The sequence below is a fragment of the Mus caroli genome, chromosome 11, assembly GCF_900094665.2.
Source record: "Mus caroli chromosome 11, CAROLI_EIJ_v1.1, whole genome shotgun sequence".
NCBI classification, from domain to species: Eukaryota; Metazoa; Chordata; class Mammalia; order Rodentia; family Muridae; genus Mus; species Mus caroli.
In genome coordinates this window covers 1,678,200-1,699,812 of record NC_034580.1, presented here as the reverse complement: position 1 = coordinate 1,699,812, position 21,613 = coordinate 1,678,200, and the positions used below count along the sequence as shown (strand labels likewise).

At 43.6% G+C, this 21,613-nt stretch overlaps 1 protein-coding gene across 2 annotated transcripts in view; it reads left to right on the top strand.

Moving 5' to 3' along the window:
* The first annotated feature begins 3,925 nt into the window (after nucleotides 1-3,925).
* Nucleotides 3,926-21,613, top strand: part of Nf2 (neurofibromin 2) — an 84,326-nt gene continuing 66,638 nt past the window's right edge. The window contains exon 1 of one of the 2 annotated variants that reach the window (XM_021178373.2): nucleotides 3,926-4,616. In XM_021178373.2, the coding sequence (XP_021034032.1) occupies nucleotides 4,503-4,616 (114 nt within the window). In that variant the 5' untranslated portion in view covers nucleotides 3,926-4,502. The remainder of the gene's footprint in view (nucleotides 4,617-21,613) is intronic. The other variant, XM_021178374.2, reaches the window with a different exon arrangement.

Sequence of the window (21,613 nt, the reverse complement as noted above, 5' to 3'; positions counted from 1 at the left end):
CCATATCTTCTTCAAGAGGAGCCAGTGCTCAGCCGGGTGTGGTGGCGCACGCCTTTAATCCCAGCACTCGGGAGGCAGAGGCAGGCGGATTTCTGAGTTGGAGNCCAGCCTGGTCTACANAGTGAGTTCCAGGACAGCCAGGGCTATACAGAGAAACCCTAGTCTTGAAAAACCAAAAAAAAAAAAAAAAAAAAAAAAAAAGGAGGAACCAGTACTCAAAACACCACCATCTTTCTGGCCACCTTACCCATTTTATGTTTTAATAAAGTGTGTGTGTGTGTGTGTGTGTGTGTGTACCTGTGTGAGAGTATAGGTTCCTGAGGTACCCAGCAGAGGGAATCAGATACCCTGGAGCTGGATTTGTAGGCTTCTGTGAGCTGCCCCACTTGCAAGCTGGGGATTGACTTCAGGGCCTGTGTAGGAGCACTAAGTGCTCTTTTTTTTTTTTTTCCGAGACAGGGTTTCTCTGAGTAGCCCTGGCTGTCCTGGAACTCACTTTGTAGACCAGGCTGTCGTTGAACTCAGAAATCCATCTGCCTCTGCCTCCCGAGTGCTGGGATTAAAGGCGTGTGCTACTACGCCTGGCAAGTTACTATGTCTTCCTGTTGGGGAATCAACGCCCGGTCTCCCACGTGACAGGCAAGGGGTACTCACCACTATACTAACCAGGATGAGCTAAGTGCTCGTAATCACTGAGCCACTTCTCTACCCCCATTATATCTATTTTTATTCCTGGCTCTCACTTGTTTTGATTCACAACTACCTATCTCGCACATGGACCTTTCCCAGGAACTTTAAATGGAGCATTTTGCAGATTAGCTCTAGGCCTAGCACCTAGGCTATCTTCTACAAAAATGAATGATTACTCATCACAAGCCTTATGTTTTAGCTCCCGCTGTGTGATCTACTTCCTCTCGCTGCTCCTCAGTGCAGTCTCCAGATCACGATTCATTGGCAGCATATCAGCTCCTGGGCTATTTGTTGTCTCAGTAGGAAGATTCCAACCTGGGTCTCCCACCAGCAGGGAAGCACTGAAGCAATAAAAATGAAGATGACTCCACGCCCAGCCCACAGCACCCTGAAGCATCACTTTGGTGGCAGCCTTGCTGTTGGGTCCAGTCAACAACTACCTAGCCCTGGCTGGTGCTTCTTAGGCATCCAAGGATCTCTTGCAGCAGAGTGAGACTTGAGCTACAGGACAAGTCTAGCAACATTGTCTAATAAATACTACAGAATTCCAATCATGTTAGTTATGTATTGCTTCTTGAACTCCCATGTATACAAAAAAAATTTTTTTTTTTTTATGACATTTCGGTGCCTATAAATCCTTAGACTTTGCTCTTGTTAGCCCCATTCCCAGTCCATATTTTTTGGAAGCAGCAATAGGGAGAATTTAGAAGCTTAACGTTGTGTAGCACACTGGTAAAGCCAGCAGTTCTGGCCTAGATCAGGGCTCAGTCCCATTTCTAGCCTTGTCTCTCAAGATCTGGGTTGAGCATGAGATTCTATCATGCTGGGCATTGGTTTTGCCAGGGTCAGAGCAGAGAGGATTTGACAGAGATAGCACTTATGGAGTGCCTATTGTTTAATCAAACTACATGCAGTTGTCTCCTTTGCACCATGAGAACTAGTTACAAACAGAATTTAAGCTGGGCTGGCGTGGCATGCACCTTTGTTCTAGCACTCAGGAGACAAGACGTTGGTAGACTTGTCTGAATTTAGGGTGAGGCTGGTGTACATACTGAGTTCCTGGACAGCCAGGGTTACGCAAAGAGACTGCCCCTACCAAATAAAGCAACACATAAACTAAACAAGGACAGCAAAACAAAAACACCCCTCCCCAAATAAACCAAAACCAAACCAAAACAACAGAAGTCAAGCCAGGGCTGTAGGGTTTTTTGTTTTTGTTTGTTTTTTTTCCTGAGACAGTGTTTTTTTTGTTTTTGTTTTTCTGTGTAGCACTGGCTGTCCTGTAACTCTATAGACCTCAAACTCACAAAGATCCACCTGCCTCAATTTCCCAAGTGCTGGGATTAAAGCACCAAGCTCTTCCAGGGCTATGGTTTGTTTGTTTGGTTTTTGTTTTTTGAGACAGGGTTTCTCTGTGTAGCCCTGGCTGTCCTGGAACTCACTCTGTAGACCAGGCTGGCCTCGAACTCAGAAATCTGCCTGCCTCTGCCTCCCGAGTGCCTGGATTGAAGGCATGCGCCACCACACCTGGCTCCAGGGCTATGGATTTAAGAGAGGCCGAGGAAGAGGACATGCTTAAGCTCAGGGGTTCTACGATACCCCAAATAACACAGGGAGACCCTGTCTCAAAAACAAACAAATAAGGCAGAGGCAGGCGGATTTCTGAGTTCGAGGCCAGCCTGGTCTACAAAGTGAGTTCCAGGACAGCCAGAGCTATACAGAGAAACCCTGTCTCGAAAAACCAAAAAACAAACAAACAAACAAACAAACACAAACAAACAGACATACAAAGGTTGGAAAGATGGCTTAGTGCTTAAGAGTAAATGTTGCTTTCGCAGAGGACCCAGGTTCAGTTTCCAACACCCATGCAGTAGCTAACGACTGAATTACAGTTTCAGGGGCTCTGGAACACTCTTTTAACATGCGTGCCAGGTATACATGCAATGCACATATGTGCTGTAAAACATTTATATACATAAGATAAAAAAAAATTGTGGTGCTTTGACTAAGAATGGCCCCATAAGCTTATATTTGAATGCTTGGTCACCAAGGAGTGGCCCTATTTGAAAGAATTAGAAGGCTTAGGAGGTGTGGCCTTGTGGAAGGAAGTCTATCATTAGGGGTGGTTTTTGAGGTTTCAAAAGCTCATGCCAAACCGTTGTCTTGCTTTCCAAGCCTATAGATCAGGATATAGCTATCTCTCAGCCACTGCTCCAGAACCATGCACGCCACCATGCTCCCTCCCTACCATGCTGATAATGGACTAAACATCCGAAACTGTAAAGAAGAAAAAGTCCCCAATTAAATGTTTTCTTTGATACGAGTTGCAGTGGTCATGGTGTCTCTTCACAGCAGCAGTGCCTGGGGAATGTATCTTTAAAACAAGTAAAAACTCTACAACTCTCCAGAAAGTTAAAATTTTCCTAAGCATATTATACATTTGATGACATTAAGCTACAAGTACTCCAAGTATGTAGCTTGGAAATTAAAACAAAACCAAAAAACCAAACAAAGAAACAGAGGATAAAATGAAAATTCTTGCCGAGCAATAGTGGTCCACGCCTTTGATCCCCAGCACTTGGGAGGCAGCGGCAGGCGAATTTCTGAGTTCGAGGCCAGCCTGGTCTACAGAGTGAGTTCCAGGACAGCCAGGGATGCAGAGAGAAACCTTGTCTCGAAAAACTCAAAAATAAATAAATAAATAAATAAAATTAGCTTTCTATATGTATTTAGCAAGTTTCAATTCCTCAACCACCAAGTAAGGTAGGGAAGGACTATCATGAATCCTGTGGTTATTCTAATTCTCTTAAAAAGAAGTTGACGGGTCTGGCAGGCAAGTCGGGGCAACTTAAGCGGCCTCACTTCGTGTTTGAAAAATATTAAGTCAGCATATATAATTAAGTGTCAAAAAGGAATTTCGGCCGGGTGTCCCAGATACGACTGATGCTCTGGTAAGACGCTATAAATGGGATCTCTCACTGACCGCAACAGTACCTCGTGCGGTGCTGTCCGGGCCTCTACAGGTTTCCCGGGAAAGGCGCCGCCCGCGCCTTCTCAACCAGTCTTGCTAGAGTAGGAGTATACTTTACGAACAAAAGCGCTCGGAGTGACCGCATCTACAGCCACTCAACGCCGAGAACAGACCGGCGGCCCTCGTTCAGTGCAACTTTCAATTGGTGAAGTAGGCCTCCAGGAGGCGGGACGAAGCGGAAGTCCCGCTTCCTTTGGCGTTGCTGCCAATCACAGCGTCTTAGAGAAAAAAGGGTTAGGGTGAGTCCGTGAGTAGCGTTGTGGGAGTCCGGAGGGCGGGGCGGGGCGGGGCGGAGCGGGGCGGGGCCCCGGCAGGTCGCTGAGGTGGGGGTTGGTAGAGGACGCTTCCCGAGGGCGCGCAGAGCGGAGCTGGTGACAGACACGCACGCGCGTGTGCGCTCCCAACTACTGCGCGGCCCCGCGACCCTCGGCGGTCGCTGAGAGGCCCGGCGTCGGCGCCGCAGCCGTCTAGGATTTCCGTCCAAAGGCGTCCCTGGCGTCCGCAGCCCGAAGCTCCGAGCTCCGGGCCGCGCGTGCTTTTGCCGGCATCTCCCCCGACCCCCCCGTCGTCAGAGACTGTCCCTTAACTCGTCTTTCCGCACCCACAGCCGGGTCCTCGCGGCCCATGCTGGCCGCTGGGGACCCAGGCAGCCTAGGTCTGTCTCGGGCCGGCCAGCCGGCCACCATGGTGGCCCTGAGGCCTGTGCAACTACTGCAGGGGGGCTAAGAGACCCAGAACGCGGGCCTAGGGGTGAGGGGATCCAAGGCCGGTACCCCGCGCCATGGCCGGAGCCATCGCTTCTCGCATGAGCTTCAGCTCACTCAAGAGGAAGCAGCCCAAGACATTCACGGTGCGGATCGTCACCATGGACGCCGAGATGGAGTTCAACTGCGAGGTAACCGGCCGCCGACCCCGACGGGCTGTGAGTGGAGAGCCGCGGAATCTCTGCCTGTCTGGTGGCAGCGGCGCGCGTCCCTACCCATGGGGTGCCCTCGCTGTGGTGACAGTCGAAGTGGAAGCTTAAGGGATTCCGTATATGTCATTATCTGGAACCGGAAGAGGCTTTCTAGGGCCAGATCACAAGTTAAAGCTAGTTGTTTGTTTGCTTGTTTGTTAAAGTGGGGTTCTTGGTTTTGGCATTTCCCGAAGGTTATTTTCATTCATTTGTTATTGGAAAACACTGGAATCTCCCGTAGAAACGAACCGGTGTACAGTGTGTAGAACTCGCGCCTAAAACTCCAGGGAGTTTTTCACTAGGTATTAACTGTGTACCCTAGGTCTTAAAAGTTACATCTAGTTATATTGGAAGCTCGTACTTTTCCCTGTTCCAAAATTTTCAGTTTCTGGAAAAAAAACTCTTTGAGTAAAGAGTGTCTTACATTTACTCTCTATAGTTTCTAACATGATGATAATACCTATCATTTGTTGAAGTGTGTGTATGTGAGTGTGTGTGTTTGTGTTTTCGGGGCCTTGTGTAAGCTAGGCATGCACCCCATCACTGGGTTGTATCCACAACCCTGAACACTTGCTAAGTGTCAGACATTTACATTTGACTCTCAAAAAGCAAGCAAACAGAAAGCAAAGCAACAACAAAAAAGCCAGTCAGGTACCTGTGACACTGGAATATACTTGGTTTGCTTCCCTAGCCTATTGCTTTTAAAATCCCTGGAATCTCCAAAGTCCTGGGTTTCTTTTTGTGTGTTAATGAGTTGGATGCTGTTGCCCAGTTATAGTAGTTTTAGAATTCAGCCTGGTTCCCAGAAAGGATCTTTAAGGTTGGGACTTCTCACTTCTCCCCTTAAGATTGAAGGGTCAGCCAATGATTTAAGCGACAATGCCTATATAATTAAGCATCCATAAACTGAAAGGATGTGGCTTAGAGAGCTTCCATCTGAACATGTGCTCTAGTAGTGGTATAGTATTAACGATAGTAGTAGTAGTATAAACCCTGCACCATTTCCCACATGCTTTACCGTATACATTTAAAAAGATCTTATAAGCTGGGCAGTGGTGGCACACACCTTTAAACCCAACACTTGGGAGGCAGAGGCAGGTGAAAATCTGAGTTCGAGGCCAGCCTGGTCTACAGAGGGAGTTCCAGGACAGCCAGGGCTACACAGAGAAACCCTGTCTTGAAAAAAAAAAAGGTCTTCTAATATCTTGTGCCCCTTTTAATATCCTATGAAAAATAGGTAAATGTGAGTGTTTTTACCTAAGTTCTGTGACGTGTAGTACTAAATTAACTGAACCCAAAGAGGGAGTTGTGGAGTTGTGGCCCTTCAGTTTTGTAGCTAGTCGGAAGCATGTGATTGGCCTCAGAACCTGGAGGCAGTCTTGTGTGGCTGACACTGCAGAAGATGGTAAAAGCCTCTCTTTAAAAGGTGGAAAAAACCCTTATTTTTTCCTTTATGCAGAGTGCCTCAAGATTTTGAGCTTTTAGCCAGTATGATACCTAGACTCTGGAGCAGTTTAATCCTTGCTACCCTAAGTGTTGATTCATGGCAAGCAGGATTGGTAGCCGTGTCAGGAGTTGCCGGATTGTTTGTACCCGTGGCTACAGAGCCAGTCACTTCAGCTTTGCCGGGCTTTGGAGTTCTGTTGGAACTACTCAACTATTTAGCTTTGCTCTTCTATTGCACTGACTTAAGCAGGACAGTATCATAACTCACTGACATTTTCTACTCCGCAACTGATGGGAATACTTCTGAGCACAGCCTTTGGGAATGGCTGTAAGGGCGCCCGGCAAAGGCAGCAAGAATGGGAAGGTAATAAAGTAATAAGAATGGGAACGAGCCAGGCGTGGTGGCGCGCGCCTTCAATCCCAGCGCTCGGGAGGCAATGGAGGCGATCTCTGGGAGGCAAGTGGATCTCTGTGAGTTCCAGGCCAGCCTGGTCTACAGAATGAGTTCCAGGCCAGCCTGGTCTACAGAATGAGTTCCAGGACAGCCAGGGCTACACAGAGAAACCCTGTCTCGAAAAAAAGAAAAAAAAAGAAAGAAAGAAAGAAAGAAAGAAAGAAAGAAAGAAAGAAAAGAATGGGGATGTAGTCAGGTGGTAGCTTGAATCGAGATTGTCAGCGCTGCTTTCCCCTTCTGATGAGTGAAAGAGACTCCACTACTTGCTGCTGAGGCGAAGTTCTAGGAAGGCGCACTTACTTGGAGGGTAGGCTGCTTTTTCCTATTCAGTCACTACTTGTGGAACAGGATGTGGCATACAGAGATCATTTAGGACCTCAGTGCTCTAGTACCGGCTTTGACTTGTGAGGTGGTTGGTTATTTGATGGTAGGGAAGGCAAGTTGCAACCTCTACCTACTGTGTTTTTCCACCCAAGACTCAATCCTAGTGAGGAAGGAGACAACTGAGAGAAAAGCTTGCATTATCTCCTTCCCTATTTCCAGGATCCTGGTTCAGAGAAGAGTGGAGGGGGCTAGGTCTTAAAACAGAGAGTTGCTGACTAGGGGTATAGCTCTGCTAGAGCACATTCAGGCGGTCCAAGAGTCAACGCCAAAAAACAAGCAAAACCCTGATTGTTCCTAATCTTCCCCCAAAGGAAATCCCTCACCTGAAACACAGTGGGAAAGTTCACGCCTGAAGGCAGATTTGAGAATACTAGGTTTCAGTGAGAGAAGGTTCAATTGTTTGAAGATACAGCGTGGACTGCATGTTTTCCAATTTGCAAGAAATTATTAGGGAATCTTCCTTAGGTAGGCATAAATATCAAACACTCACCTAAGAAGCAGTTCCCTCAAAGTAACCATAATTCAGTAGGCTAGTTTGTATACAAGTTTTGCCTTAGGACATTGTTACAAATGTTAGAAAACAAGCCACAATTACAATTTAACAGTTGGATGGTCCTGGAAAGGGAAGACTAAAACCAAGGTCATTCAAAGCATCCACCGCCCTGGGAAGAACTATTGCAGGCTTTCACGCTGTGGGATAAATAGATTTTCTTAAAAGCATCCAAACAATAAATAGTCAAGAGACTTGACGTCGATTTGATGGTCTGTGTGGGCACTCTCAGCACTTGGGAGGATGAGGGCTGGAGAATGGAGAGTACAGGGCCAGTGATAGAGTGCTGCCCCTTCCCACCAAATAAGAGCCTCGATAAGGGCACTAGAGTCACTAAAATATGCTATCTGAAATGTCCAAGGGGCTGGAGAGATGGCTCAGCAGCGGGGAAGAGCACTGACTGCTCTTCTAGAGGTCCTGGGTTCAATTCCCAGCAACCACATGGTAGCTCACAACCATCTGTAATGGTGTTGGATGCCCTCTTCTGGTGTGTCTGAAGACAGTGACAGTGTACTTACATATAATAGATGAATCTTTTTTAAAAAAGGAAAAATTTTTTAAAATAATGAAAACTATGAGATATACAAAGAAAGTGGAAAGTATGAACCATATAAGGGAAGAGGAGGTGGGTGTGGGGATGCTAGCTACAGAAGTGAGAGTGAGCAGGGCTTAGATTAACAAAAACGACTTTGGGGGAGCCATAAACTGCAGGCCATAAACTGCTTGCTAGAAAAGTGTGAGGATCTGAATTTTGATCCTGAATACCCATGTAAAAGCTGTGCTGAAGGCAGCTCTCTTGAACTTGCTGGGCAGTCAGTCTAAATCATTGAGCTCCAGGTCCAGTGAGATACTTTTTCACCAAAAAAAAGGTGGAGAGTAATAAAGAGGGATACTTGATACTGACCTCTGGCCTCTGCATGTGCACTTGTGTACCACATATGTGCACATCTATACACACGCACATATTCATGCGTGCATGTGAGTGAGTGTGCGTGTGCACACACACAGATTTAGCCATTATGAATATATTCCCAGAACTTAAGGGAAGCACAAAATAGTAAAGGAAGGTACCATAATACTGCCAAATCAAATGGAAATCCCTAAAGGGAGGAATTATAAAAGAAACTAATGAAAGTTCTAGAGCTGAAAGTACAGTAGTTGGACTAAAATACTCAGTGAGGAACCCCAGTTATAACTTTGAACTGTTGGGCTGGAGAGATGGCTCAGCGGTTAAGAGCACAGACTGCTCTTCCGAAGGTCCTGAGTTCAAATCCCAGCAACCACATGGTGGCTCACAACCATCCGTGATGAGATCTGATGCCCTCTTCTGGTGCATCTGAAGACAGTAAGTACAGTGTACTTAAATATAATAATAACTAAATCTTTAAAAAACAAATAAATTTGGACTGTCAAAAGAATGAAGAAAGACATTGGTGGTGGTGGCAAATGGCTTTAATCCCAGTACTTGGGAGACAGAGGCAAGCAGATCTCTGAGTTCTAGGCCAGCCAAGGCTACACAAAGAAACTCTGTCCTGAAAAATAAAAATAAATAAATAAATAAACAAATAAATAAAACAAAATAGAAGGTCAAGTAAGAATTATATAGCAAAATTGAATATAGTTTGGCCATTTTAGAGTGGTGAAATGAAGACAACAGATAACCAAAAACTGGGAGGAGTTATTGCTCAAGGACCTGCCTTACAGGAACGTGTTAAGGGGTCCTTCAGGCTGGAAGTCAGAGACCTTCGGCAGTAATTGCAATGCACATGAGAAAACAGTAGAGGTAATTGTGTGACTATATAAGATGCTGTAAAAGCATAGTTTTCTCCTTTACTGATTAAAAAAAATGTTTAAGTGTGTATGTTGGGTGTATAGCAGGTATCATATGTATAGCACATTGACTAACAATAACACAGAAAAGATGTGTTGGAACAAAGCTATAATAGGCTACGGAAATGACTACATATGGTAAAAGAATAGCTGTAAAAGTTACTGTGCAAGTAAATTTCAGAACATTTCTGAATCACTAAAACTAGTTTAAACCAGAAGTTGATTTTGGTAAGTCAAGATTATATGATAAGCTGTAGAGCAACTACTAAAAAGATCTAAAAATATGGAAACGGGTTAGAGAGAAGACTCAGTGGTAAGAATATTCACTGCTCTTGTGGAGTACCCAGGTTTGCTTCCCACACCCACACTGCAGCTGATAACCACCTGTAATCCAGTTCCAGGGGATCTACTGCCATCTTCTGGCCTCCACGGGCATTACATGCATGTGGCACACTGATGGGGTGCTTGGTCCTGAAGATTGAACCTCATGGTCAATAGCAAATGCTATTCCACTGAGCTGTTTGTTCTGTTTTGGAGAAGGATGCAGGCCAAGGTTTCATATAGCCCATGTTGGCTTTACACTTGGTATCTAACTGTAGATGACCTTGAATTACTTATTTCTTGCCTCTGTCTTCCAAGTACTGTGGATTATAGACATGTGTCTTCATGCCAGGCTGGAGAGATAGCCTCAGTGGTTAAGACCATATCCTGGCTGGTCATGTACATATATACACTTTCAATCCCAAAAGTCACTTTAATCTCAGGAAGCAGAGGCAGTGTGGATCCCCAAGTTTGAGACCAGCCTGGTCTATATAGTGAGTTCCAGGACAGCCAGTGAGATTCTGCCTGGAAAGAAAAGAAAAGAAAAGAAAAGAACAACCAGACAATATTTTCCTGCAACTTGCAGAAGACCCAAGTTTGGTTTCTAGCCCCTATATCAGGCAGCTCATCACTATCTGTAATTCCAGTTCTAGAGAGATCTTATACCCCAGCCTTCATGTGCACTTGGACTCACATACATGCACGTATACCTACATTTACACATAATTAAAAATAGTAAAAGTAATCTTTAAAAAATGATCTGTAGATCCAAAAATAACAGATAGTATATTCAACTCAGGTGTGATTTCTCAGCTTTAGCGCTGCTGATGTTTGGATGGATAACTTAATGTATAGGGAAGCTGTCCTGGGTACTGTAGAATTTTTTGTTGTTTTTTTAGAAACAGTGTTTTTGGGTTTTTTTTTTTTTTTTTTTTTTTGGCAGGGTTTCTCTGTGTAACTCTGGCTCTCCTGGCACTCACTCTGTAGACCAGGCTGGCCTCAAACTCAGAAATCCACCTGCTTCTGCCTCCCAAGTGCTGGGATTAAAGGTGTGCACCACTACCGCCCAGCTGAACTTTTTTTTTTTTAAAAGATTTATTTATTTTATATATATATGAGTACATTGTAGCTGTCTTCAGACACACACCAGAAGAGGGCATCAGATCCCATTACAGATGGTTGTGAGCACCATGTGGTTGCTGGTAATTGAACTCAGGATCTCTGGAAGAGCAGTCAGTGCTCTTATCCTCTGAGCACCTCTACAGCCCAGCTTTTAAACTTTAATGGCACACAACTGACACGAAGATGTTAATTAAACCTGGGTTTCTCTGTAGCTCTGGCTATCCTGGAACTAGATTGGTAGAGCAGGCTGGCCTTAAACTACTAGATTGAGTACCGCTGCTTTCCCAAAGATCAAAGGCGTGAGAGATCTCATTTCTAATGAGTTTTCAGATGATGCCAAGCTGCTAGTGACCACCATTTGAGTAGCAGAGCACATGGACTTTAAATAAGACACACTGAGACTTAAAGTTCTGCCCTTTTCCTAACCACTCCTGCTTGGACTGTGACATGTAAGCTCTATGGACCTCATTTTCCATATCAGTAAAGTGGGACCAATAATGCTGGCCCTGCACACTGCACAAGGATGTCCGATGCTTAGTCCCCCCAGAAAGAAGCAGCAGAAAGGCCATAACTGGCTTAAAGTAGGAGGCTTGCATCACTTTAGGCACTGCCCTCTTGAGTTTTTTATTAAGTCATCTCCTTTGGACTTCAAATTACAGAGGAAACACTGTTTATAAATGGTGTTTGACTATTTTGTTAAAGTAACAATAGTTTGTTCTGTGGTATTAGAGAGCTTAGAGAAGCAAACAGTCTCACTCTCTGCCATGCTTTTGTGCCCAGTTTATACAAGGAGATGGCAGATGCCTTAGGGAAAAAAGAAAGCCAGTATTTGTGGAACTCTTGGCTTTGGTAAGGTCAAATGGTAGTGACCTTCCAAGAAGGACTCGATTTTAGAACCAGTGGTAGCCGCCATGTGAGTCATGTTACCTTATGGGGATAAGTTCAGGATTTTTGCTGCAGAGATGGGGTGGACTCTGTCTCTTGATCTGTCTGTTGCATTGCACAATTAGCTTGATGCTCTAGAAGATTTTTCCACTTGAGAGATTTGGTATTTGTCATCTTGAGAAAGTGGATGCTGAGTGTAATTCGCCAGGAGGCTAAACGGTTATGTTATTTCTTATCTAGGCTGGAATTTTGCTCTTATAATTCAGTCTTTCATTGGGATGAGTCAAATATGAAAAATTTCTCAAAATTGAGTTGTGAGAGATTCTAATACTGTATTACATAAAAAACAAAGTCTTCTCATGTTGGTTGGCATTTTAAATGCTTTTACCACCACCAAATGGGATTATGAATGCCAACATTACTGGTCATCATACCATATAACAAGTAGACGTAGTTTGTCCATAACAAAAAGAACCTTCAAAGGGGGGAAAGCAGAAGTAATAATGCTGGCATATTTAGTATAGTCTTTATTCCTATACTTCCAAAAATGTAGGCACATAACATCTAGAAATTATGGTTGCTATTTTGTATGTTGTATAGCATATTAGAACTGTATACATGTGCACTGAGGAACTTATTACAAAAGAAAGGCCATCATCTTCTTGCCACCAATATCCTATGGGTAATAAATAGTGCGTTTGAATGGCGTGCGGTCTGTAGTATAGACAGGGCAAGTGAAGGATGAGCTGGTGGAGAGGTAGGGAGCATGCTGGTTAGTTTATGGACTTGGTACCTGCCCTTTAGTGGGATGAAGGACTAGGGAATAGCAATGACTATGTTTCATGTACAGTACTCTGGTTTAAATGCATGGTTCCATTTGGTACAACAGGGCTTCATTATTCATTCAAGAGAGACTGAGTTCCCACAAGGGCTAGGCAGCTAGCATCACCTAGTAGAGATCAAGGCCATGTGGGACATGTGTGTTTTGTTCTGTTTTTTTTTTTTTTTTATATATAAGTACACTGTAGCTGTCTTCAGACACTCCAGAAGAGGGAGTCAGATCTCATTACAGGTGGTTGTGAGCCACCATGTGGTTGCTGGGATTTGAACTTCAGACCTTCGGAAAAGCAGTCGGGTGCTCTTACCCACTGAGCCATCTCACCAGCCCTGTTCTGTTTTTTGAGACAGGGTTTTTCTGTGTGGCCCTGGCTGTCCAGGAATTCACTCTGTAGATCAGGCTGGCCATGAGCTCAGAGATCTGCTTGGTTCTGCCTTCTGAGTGCTGGGATTAAAGGTGTACAATGCTACCACCACTTGGCTAGTTTTAGTTTTAGGTATTTTTTTTTAAGATTTATTTATTTATGCATATGAGTACTCTGTCTGCATGTACACCTGTGTGCTAGAAGAGGGCATTAGATCCCATTACAGATGGTTGTGAGCCACCATGTAGTTGCTGGGAATTGAACTCTGGACTTCTGGAAGAAGAGCCATTGCTCTTAACCAGTGAGCCATCTCTCCAGCCCCTAGTTTTAGTTTTATTATTTTATTTTATTTTATTGTTTGTTTGTTTGTTTTTCAAGGCAGGGTTTCTCGGTATAGCCCTGGCTGTCCTGGAACTCACTCTGTAGACCAGCTGGCGTCGAACTCAGAAATCTGCCTGCCTCTGCCTCCCGAGTGCTGGGATTAAAGGCATTTGCCACCACCACCAATGTCTTTCTTCATTCTTTTGACAGTCCAAATTTATTTGTTTTTTAAAGATTTAGTTATTATTATATTTAAGTACACTGTACTTACTGTCTTCAGATGCACCAGAAGAGGGCATCAGATCTCATCATGGATGGTTGTGAGCCACCATGTGGTTGCTGGGATTTGAACTCAGGACCTTCGGAAGAGCAGTCTGTGCTCTTAACGGCTGAGCCATCTCTCCAGCCCAACAGTTCTATTGTTTTAATTAAACTTAAAAAGAGAATATTACTGGGTGAAAGGGCATGTGTGGAGAAGGCCAGGGGACTACTTTTGTGTACTCAGCTCTCCTACCTTTACATGGGTTCTAGGTCTGGCACTCAGGCGTCCCAAGCTGGCCTTGAACTTGCTGTGTAGCAGAGGATGACTGGGGGACTTGGTCCCTGGTGCCGCTTCTGAGGAGCTGGTTCCTTTACCTCTTACTTGGATCATCTGTAAGATGGGATTGTCATGATTTTCTTGTAGGAGTTATTGGGGAAATACTTAGACCAATACCTGGCACCAAGTAAAACCATGTAAGGGTTTTGGAATCAGTGGAGTTCCGTCCTGAGCCCCTTCCCATGTCTGTGCTCCTTTCAGCCTCTCCTGTACTTTGTCAGACACACTTTGCTCTGAGCCTATTGGCCCAGTTACTCTCTCTCACGCTCTGTTCACAGAGCCTCTGTGTAGACCTGGATTGCGCTTCTCACTTTCCGCCTGGCATCGGGATCCTAGGAACTCACTTACACGATGGCCAAGCTTGCTTTTTGTGTTGGGTGCCATACTGCTGCTAAAAGGTGAGCCTGGGATTTGATTCCCGGGAACCAGTCTTCCAGGCCATTCTCTCCACTAGGTGTGTCAGGAGGAACAGGCCAGCCCTTTCTCTTCCATGTATGATATTCTATAGGAGTCTCCAAGTGGAAAGAAGGAAACGTTAGAGCCCCCCCTTAAAAAAAAAAAAAACCTAATTCTAAGTATTTGGTAAATAGGAAAAGTGGAGGTAACAGTCTATTTAAAGAACTTATTATTAAAGACAACTTATTTGACTTTGTCATTATTTTATTTATTGAACATGGTGTTAGATTCTATCTCAAAGCCATTTTGTAAACTTGCCAGTGGGCTTTAGATTTTGTTGGGTAAGGACATGACTAACCGTCTTTGCTGTCTGTCTTGCCTTGATATCTAGTTTGTCCTTTGGACCACCTGAGCATATTTTTATAAGAGAATCTTTTTCAGTTGCCCATGATCAGCTTGGAATTCATGCCTTTGGCCTAAAGTAAAGCTTATTTTGCAATAGTTAAGTATTTTCTAGTTGCATATTTCACATTCTTTATGGTCACAGTGGTTCTTCCTTGGTATTCAACCTGTCCAAAACATGTGGTGTGCCCACAAAGATGGTACCTTATTTTTTTTTCTTTGTGTATTGGAGTTGGACCCCAGGGCCTGTGGCGTGGCAGACCAGCTCTTTACCAAGGAGCTACACAGCCAGCAATGGCTTACTTTTATTTAACTCCCTTCCCTCCAAGGGTCTCTCCAGTAGTTCAGTTTTAGAGGAGCCCAAATTGAGATGATCAGAATTACAGTTTCTGTACAGGAAGAGGAAGAGGACTGCAGGCACTTTGAAATGCATGATTCCTTTCTGAGTTCCAGAGGAATTCCTATGGGGGGTGAGGGGGAAAAGACATGGATGGACAGACAGATAGACAAGGAAAGAGACAGACTGAGAAACTGAGGAAAGGTACTAATTTTTCAAGGTGTTCATGATCCAGTTAGAGATGGAAGACATAAGTTCTTGTATACACACATACACAACACATATTTGGACTTGAAATCATATTAAATCATATTAAAATTGGGATAGAAACCATGCAGTGTGACAGCTACTTAGTTAGGAGGCTGAGGCAAGAGGATTGTTTAAATCAGGAGTTTGGGACCATCCTGAGCAACATAGTGTGGGTCTGTCCCTTTAAAACAAAACAAAACAAAACAAAACAACAACAACAACAACAAACCTTTCTTAGAAACATCAGTGAGTGCTGGAACAAAACTAGACGGATGTGTGGGTCTACTGAGTATCGGAGTTTGCTGGGCAAGCCTGACTACAGTTGGGCTCTGGAGGGCTATGCACCTTCTCTGTGTGTGGTTCTCTGTTTCTTGTATAAGATCATAGAGAGCCCTGAGCTGGGCTCTGAACATCTGGTTGAGCTATTTTCAGCTTGTTAAGTCTTTTTCCCTAGTTGCTCATCTGAACACTAAAGGGAAGAAGTCACATTTCAAAGGCCCTCAGCATCAGCGTCTGCCTTAGGACAGTGATCCCCTCCTTCCATTTTTGTGAGACAGCATCTCTCTGTGTAGTCTCAGCTGGCTTCTTTTTGCTTTAGCCTCCTGTGTGCTGGGATTACAGACATATATCATTCTCTCAGCATTTTTCTTTCTTTCTTTTCTTTTCTTTTTTTTTGATGACTCCCCCAGTGATTTATGCTAGTTTTATGTTATTGTCCGAGAACATTGTTTGGTACGTGTTTAGTTTTAATTTCAGAATTTAAAGCATTTGAGACTTAAAAAAACTCAGAGCTGCATTTTTTTTTTTTTTTTTCTTTCTGTCCTGGAACTCACTCTGTAGACCAGGCTGGCCTCGAACTCAGAAATCTGCCTGCCTCTGCCTCCCAATTGCTGGGATTAAAGGTGTGCACCATCACTGCCCTGCGACGTCCCAGGTCTTAAACTTTAAACTATAATAGTGGGTTCTGAGAGGTTCAAGCTGCTTGTCCCAGTTGAGGAATCTCTGGCACCACTAGGTGGAGACAGAGGACAGAATTTTCTATGACACCCCCCTCCCCTCCCTTCACTTCTATTCTTGTTTTTCTCCTTTGCCAAATTCAGGCCAGATATAGGGAAATTCACAGAATCTCTTTGTTCATCTTGTTGCTTATGGTCTTCGGGCTTAAGTAGTTTGTTAGTTTGACTTTCAGATAAAGCTGAATAGAGTGATTGTGGAACTTAATCTGGACAGGTCTGAGGTTTTAAATTCCCCAGCAGTGCCTTTATCTGCTATCTTACTCGTGCTGATTTTCTGATTAAGTCAATCACATAAATATTCTTGCTAGAAATCTTCAGACCTTAGTACTTCTCACCCTTCAGAACTTTTTACCAACTCTACTCATTCCTATAACTTACTGTTACTTTAGTATTGCTAAAGTCAGTGTTAAATCTTAGAATCAGGGGCTGCAGAGATGGCTCAGTGGTTAAGAGCACTGACTGCTCTTCCAGAGGCCCTGAATTCAATTCCCATAACCACATGGTGGCTCACAACCATCTGTGGCTCACAACCAATGCCCTCTTCTGATGTGTCTGAAGACAGCTACAATATACATAAAATAATATACATATAAAATAGTATACAGTATACAGCTACTCATATACATAAAATAAATGAATAATTCTAAAAAAAATTTTTAAAATTTCTTAGATTCAGAGACAGAATGTGTAAATGTTCTGGGTGCTGCCTGAGCTGGTTTGCATGCTCTGATCCTGTTACTCAGAAGTTTGTTTGGAGAGAGGGGCTGCTTTAGGTTGGACCAATGCCCTACCTAGCTGGTGCTTTGCTTCGGAGTTTTGTCCCCAGTACTACTGAGAGGTTTGTTTGCTTGCTTAAACTTTATTTTGGCTTTTTGTGAATGTCACATCATGTGCCCCAGTCCTACTTATCTCCCCCTCCCCTTGTACCTGCCCTCTACCCGTGCAATCTCCCCTCCAACAGAGAAAATGGATCTTGTTGTGGAAGCTGCAGTATGTCACAATGAATCCCACAGTATACTCTTTTGTCCACACTTGTTTGCTTACAAATATTCATTGCAATAACTTATTGGTCTGGTATGAGGCCTCTGGCTTCTGCTACTCTATTGATACTGGAACCTCTCTGGGACTCCTCTAGGATATCCTGTTGTTGCCCTGTGTCATGGAGATCCTGTAGTTTTGGCCCCTTCATGTACTCCAGCAGTTAATTCATCGGTGGGGTAGGTGTTGGGGTAGGTCAATTCAAAAGCCTGGATCTCGACTTGAGAGTTGTCATCTAAGCTGGTTAGCCCTCTGGCTCTTCTGCTCTCATGGCCTTGGGGCCAGCTCATCCTCCACCCCCACATCCAGGGCCAGCTCTACTGTGCTGCTCCAGTTAGGTGCAGGGCTTGCTTTCCTGAGTGCTGCAGCACTGGGAGGATTTTTTTGTTTAAGTACAAGAGATTGAGGCCACAGCCTTGAGCATGCCCAGTAATTGCTCTTCCTCTGAGCTATATCTCTATTGGAAAATAAGGGTGTCAGTGGGGTTGTCTGAATTAACCTTGAATTTATAATCTTCCTTCTTCAGCCTCCCGAATATATGCCATTGTGAGTATATGCCATTGTGAGTATATGCCATTGTGAGATTGTGCCCTAGGTCTGGCCTAGGAACTTTTTTTTTTAATTTACAATATCCAAGAAGGAATAATCATTTAGGTAATATTCTGCCATAGGTTGGTTGTATTTGATAGTCTGCTAATTTTGCCTAATGTTGAAGCTGGAGAGAGATTTCTCTGATTAGAAGTGCTGGCGACTCTTCCAGAGGACTCCAGTTTAATTCCTAGCAGCCACTCGGTGGTTCACAACCATCTGTCACTCTAATTCCAGGGCATCTGATGCCCTCTTCACAGGTGCCAGGAATACAGACAGGGAAAACACCCTTCACATCATTCTTTCCTTCTCTTTTCTTATGTGCAGGGAGAGCCTGAGCAACACACAGCATGCATGCATGCATTTATTTGTTTACTTATTTACTCACTTATTTACTTATTTTAGTTTTTCGAGACAGGGTTTCTCTGTATAGCCCTGGCTGTCCTGGAACTCACTTTGGACGTTGTACATCGTGGTGCGGAGCCTAGTGCGCACCACGATGTACAATACTCACTTATTTACTTATTTTAGTTTTTCGAGACAGGGTTTCTCTGTATAGCCCTGGCTGTCCTGGAACTCACTCTGTAGACCAGGCTGGCCTCGAACTCAGAAATCCGCCTGCCTCTGCCTCCCGAGTGCTGGGATTGAAGGCGTGCGCCACCACGCCCGGCTCCTGTTGTTTTTTTGTTTGTTGTTGTTGTTTTAGACAGTCTCTGTAGCTCAGGCTGCAGATTCTCAGTTATCCTTTTGCCTCAGTCTCCTGGTGAGTGTTAGGGATACAGGCATCAACCACTACTTCTGGCTTAGGTTTATGTCTTAGCCATACCAAACATCCTTACTATTGTTTCAGGAGAATTGTTATTTTCGGTATGTTAAGTATTGTAATCATTGCTAATTGCATATTCTCCTCAGCATGTTATTTGCTAAAATCTTCCTTTTCAGCAGTATTTATAATTACCATTTTTGTTGAATTAGAGAGTTCATAATACAGTCTATGCAGTCAGTTTTTTTTTTTCTTTTGAGATTGTGTCTCATGTATCTCAGGCTGGCCTTGAACTTATAATGTAGCTAAAGTTGGCTCAAACTCTTTTCTTTATTTAGAAAATTTTATGTACAATTTTAATGTACATTTTGCTTGAATGTATGTGTGTGTGAGGGTGTCAGGTCCCTGGAACTGGGATTACAGACAGTTGTAAGCTGCCATGTGGGTGCTAGGAATTGAACCCAGGTTCTCTGAAGAACAGCCAGTGCTCTTAACCTCTGACCCATCTCTCTAGCCCTGGTTGGCCGGAACTCTTGATCCACCTGTGATGGGATTACAGGTGTACACTACTGTTCTAGCGATAGCATCCCCCTTGGATTACGAGGCATAAGGATCTTACTAGCAGAGCCCAGAGTAAGGGAAAATGTTCCAGAAAGTGCACAGCAATGAAGTATTAAGTATTAGTTACATTCTTAGAAATGATTATAAGTTAACAGAATGGGTTGTTAAAAGATTGACAGAAAATTATTCCAGCAACGAAAAAGGTACTATCTGATTTATTCAAAACCATCTCAAACTCGTGGACTCAGAGGGTGACCACTTGATGACTGCAGAGGTTGAGCCCCCAAAGAGGTTAAGTGACTTACTCAACACAGCAGGTTGAAGTATTTATGGCTGTTTGACAGAGCTATGATTGCTCTCATGTTGTGAGCTGACTTCCTCAGATAGATATTGTCTTCTTGGCTTTTGGAGGACAGGCTCTTTCTTGCTTTTATAACACTATAATTGGTTTTTGTTTTTGTTTTTTTTTTGCTTTGTCATCTATTTGTTAGCTGACTTTGAAACAAGTACATCCCCCTTGCTCCAGCCCAAAATCTGCAGGTTACACGAAGCTTGGAGGAGTTAGGGATGAAAACACTGGAGCCTACTTAGACTAGGTCACTGATGTCACAGGTTGCTTGTGGCAGTAGGAGGAAGGATCTGGACTATTGATCTCTTCTCAGGGCTTACTGCTTATCCAGTAGTCACTCTCCATTTGGGTAGGGAAGATGCCAGAAGCTGCAATCAATAAAGACTTTTACTCCCTCAAAACCAGTAACTTACTTTGCTTTGAAAGACTAAAGACCGAATCAAAACCTACATTTTGTGGCTTCCCAAAGTGCTGTGATTTGTCTCTTCCTAATAGTGCCTTTTGTTCTATGGAAAATTTTCTTTGGTTCTTTGAGGTTTAGATTTCTTTCCTAAGGTATTTTTAGAAAAAGGGAATCAGTATGTGTCACCAAAGGGGGAAATATGTATCTTAAGGCCTAGTTATGTAATTAGAATTTTAATAAGGAGAGTCATAAATTCTTGCTTCATTGCAATCATTACTTAGGAGTGTTCTACTTTGAAGCCTCATCTAGCTATCATCATCATTATCATCACCGTCACCAGCCAACCACGGCACTTATGGAGTGTCCACAGATCGTGCAGCACTTGTTTATATTCTGAGGGACTTAAGTAAGTGTGTGTGTGTGTGTGTGTATGTGTGTGTGTGCCCTTGGCTTTAAAGAATTGGTGATCCGTAGAACTGGAGAAAAGTCAGGAATCTTGGGAGAAGATAAACTCGCTTTTCCATACATGTGAAATACACACTAACTCTTACATGATTTTGAGTGGATAGTGAAAAGGGTGGAAGGAATAGTTCTTAGAAAGGTCTGGAAGCATGTAGCTTTGCTGACTTGGGAATGTGTAGACTGAGTTATAATAAAGTCAGATAATTGGTTGAAGGAGAGAAAATGCAATTGATGAAAAGCCTTGATAACTTATATATACTGAGTACAGTAACAGAGATGATTGGAGGACTGGGAGAGGAAATTAATTGCTATAGTTGATTATAGCAGAAACTGACAGGGTAGGCGATTGGTTGGAAATAGACTTGTTTAATTGGTTGGTTGGTTGGCTTTTTGAGACAGGGTTTCACTATGCAGCCCTGCTGTCCTGGAACTCGCTTTGTAGACCAACCTGGGCTAGAATTCACAGAAGTCTGCCTGCCTCTGCCTCCTAAGTGCTAGCTAGTATTAAAGGTGTGCTCCACAACCACCAGACTAGATTGGTGAATTTTAAAAATTATCTTTTTTTTTTTTCTGCAAAGAGAAAGTTATAGCTTGTGACGAGGGATACAGGCTTCAGGACTGCAGAGCAGCAGAAACACATCAGAATCTCTGTTTCTATTTGGAGGATTCTTTGTCCCCTTTGGGGAGCAGCAATGTCCACGTAAAGGGATGTGTCCCTTAGCTGCAAGACCAAAATGCAGGCTGGGTTTGCATGTTTGCAATGTCCACGTAAAGGGATGTGTCCCTTAGCTGCAAGACCAAAATGCAGGCTGGGTTTGCATGTTTGCAAGTTCAATGGACAGAAAAAAAATCTACTTTTGTGGTGTCTTACTCCTTTTGAATTTTTCTTTGATTAATCAGATTTTAATGAAGTTCATTTTTCACCTATTACATAGCAAAGTTATCTGTATAAATGTTTTTGAGCAGGTTGCTGGGGATTGAATATACTAGGCAAAAATTATGCCTACTGAGTTGCATTCTCAGCCCCTAATAACTCTCCATTTTGTTTATTTGTTTGTTTTGGCTTTTGAATTTTTCAGACAAGGAGTTACTTTGCAGCTTTGGCTGGCCTATAAATTGCTATGTAGAACAAATATGGTTTGAACTTTTGGTGATCTTCCTACTTCTGCCTCACAAGATTTGCAAGGAGTGCACCACCTGGCCTATCTGGGCTCTAAATTGAAATATCTCCCTCTCCCTCTCCCTCTCCCTCTCCCTCTC